The sequence below is a fragment of the Dinoponera quadriceps genome, unplaced genomic scaffold (assembly GCF_001313825.1).
Source record: "Dinoponera quadriceps isolate SergipeBrazil2010 unplaced genomic scaffold, ASM131382v1 scaffold12286, whole genome shotgun sequence".
Lineage (NCBI taxonomy): Eukaryota > Metazoa > Arthropoda > Insecta > Hymenoptera > Formicidae > Dinoponera > Dinoponera quadriceps.
Genome location: NW_014566013.1, coordinates 12,749 through 22,556, shown reverse-complemented (window position 1 = coordinate 22,556; position 9,808 = coordinate 12,749). Strand labels below are relative to the sequence as shown.

General features: G+C 32.7%; 1 protein-coding gene across 1 annotated transcript; it reads left to right on the top strand.

Moving 5' to 3' along the window:
- The first annotated feature begins 3,817 nt into the window (after window positions 1-3,817).
- On the top strand, window positions 3,818-8,663 carry LOC106751365. Its single transcript, XM_014632241.1, has 9 exons — window positions 3,818-3,931; window positions 4,932-4,950; window positions 5,051-5,202; window positions 5,906-6,023; window positions 6,190-6,454; window positions 7,354-7,444; window positions 7,526-7,671; window positions 8,084-8,216; window positions 8,610-8,663. The coding sequence occupies exons 1-9, from the start codon at window positions 3,818-3,820 to the stop codon at window positions 8,661-8,663; spliced, it is 1,092 nt and encodes a 363-aa protein (XP_014487727.1).
- Window positions 8,664-9,808: the final 1,145 nt, after the last annotated feature.

The window sequence follows — 9,808 nt, the reverse complement described above, 5'->3', positions numbered from 1 at the left end:
ATATCTTACTTCACCGTTATTTATTCAACACGACAATAATTAGAGATATCTAGTATCAATGTAGTCTCCTAGCAACGTATCTAAATAAAAATTTGTTAAAAAAAGAATTAAATCTATGGTATTTTTCATTTCTATTCCTAGCTATCAAATACAACCGAGATGACCGTGGTTGGTTTACTTATTTCATTCTAAGAAATTGCTACGCCAACCAAAAAATATCCTGATATGCAGCGAATTATTTTATTTTATATGTTTTAAAGAGATGCAGGTAGATACATTCTCTGAAGACTTACTGCTGTCGCGAGAGATGATATATCAACATCGAGATCCAAACAAGACGAATAGAGTTTAGAAATAAAACATAACGTATGGGCGCTTGCGTTAGAATGAAACACATCCAGCTATGAAGAACGTAAATACGCTTGCGCAGTTTTTGCGGGATAAGATATTCCGTGAGAATCCCTATATCATAGCAAAGAAATATCTGGAAAAATATTTTCCTCTGGGAAATTGATCGCTTAATTGCAGATATAGCAAAAACATTGGCGAAGTAAAAGCATTGCATTCTCACGGTGTTATTTCGCGGTCATTATGAGTTATTCAAAAAATTGGCTACATAATGCTAAAATGTCCGCTCAATTAGAGGTAAGTTATAAGATAATCAACCTACGAATAGAAGGGGTGGTCAAGCGAACCTTCCTCGATGTACTCAGCGTCAAACAAGTTCCGATGTTGGCGCAGGGATGATTTGCACGCAGTATGTTCAAACGAGTCTCCATCTAAATCGTATTCTCCTACTCACACTTGGCTTGTGGCCTTATCAGCAATCCAAATTTGTTCCATTGCAGTTCGGTCTGCTTTGCGGCATCATAATAACTTTTATGTTGTGTCAGGTATATTGGTAATTTCATAGTACAGTTATTTTGTATTAACTTAGTTGAAATTGAAATTCATAATAATTCATTTCTTTTGCGTTATATTAAACATAAAATATTGTATTAATTATATTGTAAGTGCAATTGTGATTAGACTCGAAACAATTATTTCAATCGCGTCAGGTCACGCAGTTATTATTAATTTTAAACTTGTGACTTGATGTAAAATAAAAATATGTTCTTCTAATGTAATACTTTGGCTGCAAGATTTTTTGTTGCATAAAGTAAAACGTAGCAAAATATATTATATATATAAATCATAAAAATTATATAATATGATGACAATATTGTATTATATATAAGATAATAATGAAATATACAGCTTGGAGTTTTTATTACTTCGAAATGCACAATGGATCTTACTCTTAGAATTCTTTTTACCACATTCTTTTTCGCTGGCTGCGTGTTATGCTACCTTTCATTCTACGGCCACAGCGAAACGGTGAGTTTACGAATTTTCTGCCATTCATTTACTTTCGTACAATAAACGACGAATAAGTCCTGTAAAATTAACGTTTGCTACTAATAAATCTTGTAAAATTGAGTTTTGCTCCCAAAGATTTCTTTCTTTTTCTTAAACATCTCACAACGTCGGATGTTATGAAGAGGGACAAGAAGTTACATATTATTATGTTAAGAGAAGGAATGTTGAAATAACAGGTGAAGACTTTGATTGACAAAATGCAGGATAACTACGATATGATAAGGGACGAGAACGAAATCGCTATTCTCGAGGAATACACGAACAAAGCGAAACGTTATACCACTGTGTTGACAGGTTATATGTTATGATTTTCCCAATGTGATTTATACATTATGTCGGAAATCAATTGTCAAATTATAAATTCTTTTTATCCAATCATTTATAAGTCCAATATTTCTCGAATACCGTGAAAATTGCTTTTTCTAAAGAACATGTGCATTTCTTTTTCTTATTTGTTTCAGTGTTTGTCATATGTCTTATATTTGCACTTCTCCTGTTGCAATTTTGGCCAAAGTTTCTCGATATAATTTTGCCTACGAATGGGACTCGATCAATTTACACACCGAAATTTATAAACGAATACTTTGTTGATCGAGAAAAGCATTTTTACTTATTTCTATTGCACTCAGACGCGGCTATTTGTGTAAGCATCTTCGCAGCGCTCAGCACCGGAACAATGATAATATCATATGGTTATCATGTCTGCGGGATGTTCAGAATTGCCAGGTAAAGTACGAATTTCGTGATCGTCGAAACGTCGATCGAGCGAAACCGGGGGCAATGTATACAATGGAAACAATGTCCGCGAAAATTATTTATGATATTTGCACAGATACGTTACCAAAGTGAAATAAAAAATTATTTAGTAACGTATGTGTATTTACGATAATATAGAATAGAATTTTGTCATTGCTTAGTTTATGTAAGTGCGAAAAAACTGCAACTCAGTCGGAGCGTACAGGGAATATTAAACAATTTATAATAACTTTTTATTAAAAATAGTATGCCAACTGATAATAGCACACGCTAAGAGACGTGTAATAGTAATTATTGCAAAATATTTAATTACATAGCAATATCTTTGTAAGAAGTTATCGATCGCATTCATTATGCTCCGTTGTCCTCTTATGCCCCAGGTTTCCTTACAGTGCAAAGCTACATTGCGAAATTGAAATAGAATATGATCCCTATTGCTAATTTGAGCAACCTGATATGACGTAAATATAATATTCCAAGATATTCTCAAGGAAAATATTCCAAATGGTACGAAATATGGACAATTTCATAATCGGGAAGAGATGTTGGGTACTATAAATATTAAAAAATATTGAGAAATAGATTTACCATATAGTCAAACATTATTATTCTACCATAGCTAAAATATTCATATTGGTGTCCAATAATGAGTACCTGTTTGCATTGCTTTTCTTTTATTCGTTGAAATTGTTTTCGAAATTATTAACAGCTCTCGCGTCAAGCACGTAACGGAATCAAATGGACTGCGATTTATTAAACAACCGGACGAAAATTTAACATACGTAGGATTAATTCAAGCAGTACATATTCATCGCAAAACTGTGCGGTTGGTATGAATCCAATTACATGCGAACAGTGTATGCAATAATGCACGCTTTTACCTTTTGAAGGTTCGTTGAACTTCTAATATCTACATTCTCGCTATGGTTTTTCTTACTGATCGGCACGGGTGTGTCTTGCTTAAGTCTCAATTTATTGCAAGTGAGCAAAATTTATTATATAAATATATACCCACGCATTTAATATAAAAGTGCATTTACGGAAATATGCAATGCATTTCAGATATATCTGATATTATCGTCCGGACATGACCTCGAAGATTTGGCCGTGCAGCTTCTTTTATTATGTTCTGTATATCTGTATATGTTTTTAACAAACTATATCGCTCAAAAAATCACGGATTACAACAATGACGTTTTTGACGATGTGTAAGAGATTTTCTCGTAGTACTTGGAATTGCAAACAAATCACTCGAACACTGATAACAGGATAATTATAAAAATGAAAATTAAACGCAGCTTATAAGAGTATGACTTACGTACAGAGAAAAATTAAAATCCTCGCAAGTGTATTAGGGATATACATAAACAATTTCGTCCTTTTAGATTAAATAAACATTTCTGCCTTGTTCGTGGACTAACTTATATTTTATATTATTACATAACCTAAATACTAATTAAATTTATTAACATTTAGCGCGCTTATGTAAAATTTTGAAAGAAATAAATGTTAAATAAAATAAAGTTTCGTACAAGTATGAAAAAGCGAGTATACTTATGAATACTTCTAATATATTATTCTTTGGTTTTGCTAATTCTTCTATTCTATACCGTCATTTCATAGATATAATATACAATGGTACATGGTGCCCTTACGTGTGCAGAAGATAGTACTGTTCATGCTGCAGAAAGGTACCAAGGGATATTACGTGAAGCTTGGCGGTATTTTCATAGGATCGATAGAAGGTTTTGCAACGGTAAGGTAGGATTACGTACTATATTACTGGAAGAAAGTGAAAGTATCACCTAATGAAAGCTTTTTACCTCGTAATGTCACTCAATTTAAAAAGAGATAATTTACGCATCGATGAAAACTGTTTTAACGACAAAATATATCATAAACGAAATGACGTCGAGGTAATAAAATTATCGTCATGAATATATGTTACGTAATGCACAATTGCTTTTTTCAAGATTGCTTTTCGATTATTAGCATCTGTGCATGTTAATTTATTTTCAAAAGATGTATATGGTCTTCTCCAATTTGAATTATTGATCCAAAAATTATTTTCGGCTTTTTGAAATGTCTGGTGTTTTCAAAGCGTGGTCATTAAGGAAACAAAGTCTCATTGCAGTTGCTGAGCGCCACGATATCTTACTTCACTGTTATTTATTCAACGCGACAATAATAGGAGTATCTGTCACCAACGTAATATTAGCCATATATGTAAATAGAGTTACCGAAAGAATTAAATCTGCAATATTCTTCATTTGTACTCCTACCTATCTAATACAGCCAGGATGGGCTTACGTGTTTCTTTCTAAGAAATTACTTCGCCGTCGAAAGACGAAAGATATCCCTTAAGCCGATTATTTTACAACGTATTAAAAAGACACCGGTATATATAAATATATGTTATGAAGACTTAATGCTGTCGCGATGATATATCAGCATCACATGTCGAGCAAATGAAATAAAGTTCAGAGTTGACATGTAATGTTCGAGTGCTCGTGCAAAACTGAAATATGTAAAGTCACGAATATGCAAGTAGGTTTGCACTATCTTTGTGGAGCAAATGTATTATAAGAGTTCCTACATTAGATCCAAGGAATAAATGGAGAAATATTTTTCTTTATCGAATTGAACGTTCAATTGATATGGCAGCAAGAATATTTGCGAAGTACAAGTATTGCGTTCTCGCGGTGCTATTTCGAGGTCATTATGTGTAATAAAACAAATGGGCAATTTTGCTTTAGAATATTCGCTCAATAAGAGGTAAGATATAAGATAATGATTAAGNGGGGGGGGGGGGGGGGAGCGTGACTACACCTAAATCTTATTGCACGACGTCAGATGCATCTCGAATCTCGCACAGGAATGATTTACATGCATTACACTCCAGCACACCTCAGTCTCAATCGAGTTCTCCTGCTCATGCTTGGCTTATGGCCCTATGAGCAATCGAAACTTGTCCCATTGCAGATTGGTCTGCTTTGCGGCATCATAATAACTTTTATGTTGTGTCAGGTATGTTGGTAATTTCATAGTACTATCATTTTGTTTTAATTTAGTTGAAATTGAAATTCATAAAAATTCATTTCGTTTGCATTATATTAAACATAATAATATTGTATTAATTATTTTGTAAATGTAATTGTGATTAGACTTGGAATAAATCCTTCAATCGCGTAGGTCACGCAGCTATTATTAATTTTAAACTTGTGACTTGAAGCCGAATAAAAATATGTTCTTCTAATGTAACACTTTGGCTACAAGATTTTTTGCTGCATAAAGTAAAACGTAGCAAAATATATTATATATATATATCTTGAAAATTATATAATATGATGACAATATTGTATTATATATAAGATAATAATGAAATATACAGCTTGGAGTTTTTATTACTTCCAAATGCACAATGGATCTTATTCTTAGAATTCTTTTTTCCACATCCTTTCTCGCTGGCTGCGAGATATGCTACATTTCATTCTACATCAACAGCGAAACAGTGAGTTTACGAACATTGTCATTCATTTACTTTCGTTCAATAAACAACGAATATGTCCTGTTAAATTTAATTTTGCTACGAATAAATCTTGTAAAATTGAGTTTTGCCTCCAAAACACACTTGTTTCTATTTCTTAAATATCTCGCAATGTCGGATATTATGAAAAAGGAAGAGAATTTAAATATTATAATGTTAAAAGAAGGAACGTTGAAATAACAGGTGAAGACTTTGATTGACAAAATGCAGGATAATTTCGACAAGATAAGGGACGAGAACGAAATCGCTATTCTTGACGAATACACGAACAAAGCGAAACGTTATACCACTGTGTCGACAGGTTACATGTTATGATTTTTCCAACGTGATTTATACATTATGTCGGAAATCAATTATCAAATTATAAATTCTATTTGTCCAATCATTTTTAAGTCCAATATTTTTTGAATATCGTGAAAATTGCTTTTCTAAAGAATATGTGCATTACTTTCTCTTATTTGTTCCAGTGTTTGTCATGTGTCTTATATTTGCGCTTTTCCTGTTGCAATTTTGGCCAACTTTTCTCAATATAATTTTGCCTACGAATGAGACTCGACCGATCTTCATACTGAAATTTATAAATCTGTACTTCGTGGATCAAGAAAAGCATCTCTACTTATTTCTACTGCATTCGAACGCCGCTATTTGCATAGGCATCTTCACGACGCTCGGCACCGGAACAATGATAATATCATATGGTTACCACATCTGTGGGATGTTCAAAATTGCCAGGTAAAATACGAATTACATGTTCCGGAGCAAAACCGAGAACAATATATGTAATACGGACAAGATCCACGAGAATTATTTATGATATTTGCACAGGAACTTTACCACAGTGCAGTAAAAAAATTATTTGGTAACGTAAATGTACTTATTGTATAGAAAATTGAATTTTATCATTTCTTAGCTTATGAGAATGTTTCAAAGAATCTGCAACTCTGTCGGAGAGTACAGGGAACGTAACAAACACTTTATAGCAGCTAAAAATTGACAACCGTTAATAGTATACGCTAAGATACATCTAACAATAATTATTGCAAAACATTTAATTACATAGCAGCGTCTCTGTAAAAAGTTATCGATCACACCCATTATGCTACATGGTCCAGCTATGCTCCGGGTATCCATACATTACAAAACAACATTGTAAAATTATACTGATATTCGATCTCTATTGATAAATTTACCAGCCTGATAACGCGTAATTATGATATTTCAATATGTTCTCAAGGAAATAATTCAATGGAAATGTAATAATGAATAATTTAATAATCGGGAAAAGATGCTGTGTGCAATATATATTAAAAAAATATTGGGATATATATTTACCATATAATTAAACATTATCTTACCATAGCTAAAATATTCATATTGATGTACAGCAAACAGTATCTGTTTGTATTGTTTTTCTTCCATTCGTTGAAATTGTTTCCTAAATTATTTACAGCTATCGCGTTCAGCACGCGATGGTATCAAACGGATTGCAATTTACTAAACAACTGAACGAAAATTCTACATACGCAGGATTAATTCACGCAGTACATATTCATCGAAAAACTGTGCGGTTGGTATGAATCTAATTACATGCAAACAGCGTTTGCAATAATGCATGTTTTTATCTTTTAAAGGTTCACTGAACTTCTAATATCCTCATTCTCGCTATGGTGTGTCTTACTGATCGGCATGGGTGTGTCTTGCTTAAGTCTCAATTTAATGCAAGTGAGCTTAGACTATTATATAAATATGTACTAATGCATTTAATATAAAAGTACACTTACGGAAACATGCAAAGCATTTCAGATTTATTTGATACTGTCGTCCGGATATGACCTCGGAGATTTGGCCGTGCAACTTCTCTTCTTGTGCGGCATGTATCTATTTATGTTCCTGGGAAACTACATCGCCCAAAAAATCACGGATTACAACAATGACGTGTTTGACACCGTGTAAGAAATTTCTTCGCGATACTGGCGGAATTGCAAACAAATCACACAAACACAGATTACAGGATAATTATAAAAATGAAAATTAAACGCAGCTTATAAGAATATGACTTACGTATAGAGGAAAATTTAAATTCTCGCGGAGGTTTATTAAGAATACACATAAGTAATGTCGTTTTTTCATATTGAATAAACATTGAAACCTTGTTCGGGGACGTGATTTATTATTGCACAACTTATATACTAATTAAATTTATTAACATTTAGTGCACTTATTATAAAATTTTGTAAGATCTAATTGTTAAATAAAATAAAATTACGTTTAAGTATCAAAAAGCGACATTACATAAGGATGCTTCTAATATATTATTCTTTGGTTTTGCTGATTCTTCTATTCTATAACGTCATTTCATAGATATAATATACAATGGTACATGGTGCCCTTACGTGTGCAGAAGATAATACTGTTCATGCTACAGAAGGGTACCAAGGGATATTACGTGAAGCTTGGCGGTATTTTCATAGGATCCATAGAAGGTTTTGCAACGGTAAGGTAGGATTACGTACTTTATCACCGAAAAAAACTGAAAGTATCACTAAATGAAATCTTCTAACTTCGAAATGTCACTCAATTTAAAAAAAGATAATTTGCGTATCGATGAAAACTGTTTTAACGATAAAATATATTATAAATAAAATGACGACAATATAATAAAATTATCGTCACGAATATATGTTACGTAATGCACAATTGCTTCTTTCAAGATTACTTTTCTATTATTAGCATTTGTGCATGTTAATTTATTTTTAAAAGATGTATATGGTCTTCTCCAATTTGAATTATTGATCCAAAAATTATTTTCGGCTTTTTGAAAAGTCTGTGTTTTTAAAGCGCTGTGTTTTTAAAGCGCGGTCATTAAAGAAACAAAGTCTCATTGCAGTTGCTGAGCGCCACGATATCTTACTTCACTGTTATTTATTCAACGCGACAATAATAGGAGTATCTGTCATCAACGTAATATTAGCAATATATGTAAATAGAGTTACTGAAAGAATTAAATCTGTAATATTCTTCATTTGTATTCCTACCTATCTAATACAGCCAGGATGGGCTTACGTGTTTCTTTCTAAGAAATTACCTCACCGTCGAAAGACAAAAGATATCCCGTTAGTCTATTATTTTACAACGTATTAAAAAGACATCGTTATATATAAATAAATGTTATAAAGGCTTAATGCTGTCGCGAGTGATGATATATCAATATCACGTGTCGTGCAAATGAAATAAAGTTCAGAGGTGACACGTAATGTTTGACTGCTCTTGCAAAACTGAAATATGTGAAGTCACGAATATGCGAGTAGGTTTGCACTATCTTTGCGGAGCAAATTTATTGTAAGAGCTGCTATATTAGACCCAAGGAATAAATGGAGAAATATTTTTCTTTCTCAAATTGAACGTTCAATTGTTGATGCAGCAGCAAGAATATTTGCGAAGCACAAATATTGCGTTCTCGCGGTGCTATTTCGAGGTCATTATGTGTAATAAAATAAATGGGCAATTTTGCGTTAGAATACACTCTATAGCAAGTAAGATATAAGATAATGATTAAGTTGATGGATAGAGGGGAGCGTGACTGCACCTAGATCTTATTGCACGACATCAGATACATCTCGAACCTCGCACAGGAATGACTGGCACGCATTACATTCAAGCACATCTCAGTCTCAATCGAATTCTCATGCTCATGCTTGGCTTATGGCCATATAAGCAATCGAAACTTGTTCCATTGCAGTTCGGCTTGCTTTGCGGCATCATAATATCTTTTATGCTGTGTCAGGTAAGTTGGTGATTTCATAGTATCATATATCATCACGCGTTGATTTAGTTTGAATTGAAATTCATAGAAATTCATTTTGCTTGGATTATATCAAACATAATAATATTGCATTAGTTATGTTGTAAGTGCAATTATGATTGCTCTTTTAGTCGCGGTACATAGCAATTATTAATTTTTAACTGGTGACTTGATGGCTAAATAAAAAAATATTTTTCTAATGTAACACTTTGGCTGCAAGATTTTTGCTGCACAAAGTAAAATATAACAAAATATATTATACATATGCGTCATGAAAATTATAT

What these genes read in the sequence shown, in the direction of transcription:
- LOC106751365 (XM_014632241.1), top strand. Translation starts at nt 3,818, where the DNA reads ATGGTGCCCTTACGTGTGCAGAAGATAGTACTGTTCATGCTGCAGAAA. An exon ending in AATGACGTGTTTGACACCGT is followed by an intron (nt 7,672 to 8,083) that starts GTAAGAAATTTC and finishes GTCATTTCATAG; the next exon opens with ATATAATATACAATGGTACA. An exon ending in CCATAGAAGGTTTTGCAACG is followed by an intron (nt 8,217 to 8,609) that starts GTAAGGTAGGAT and finishes GTCTCATTGCAG; the next exon opens with TTGCTGAGCGCCACGATATC.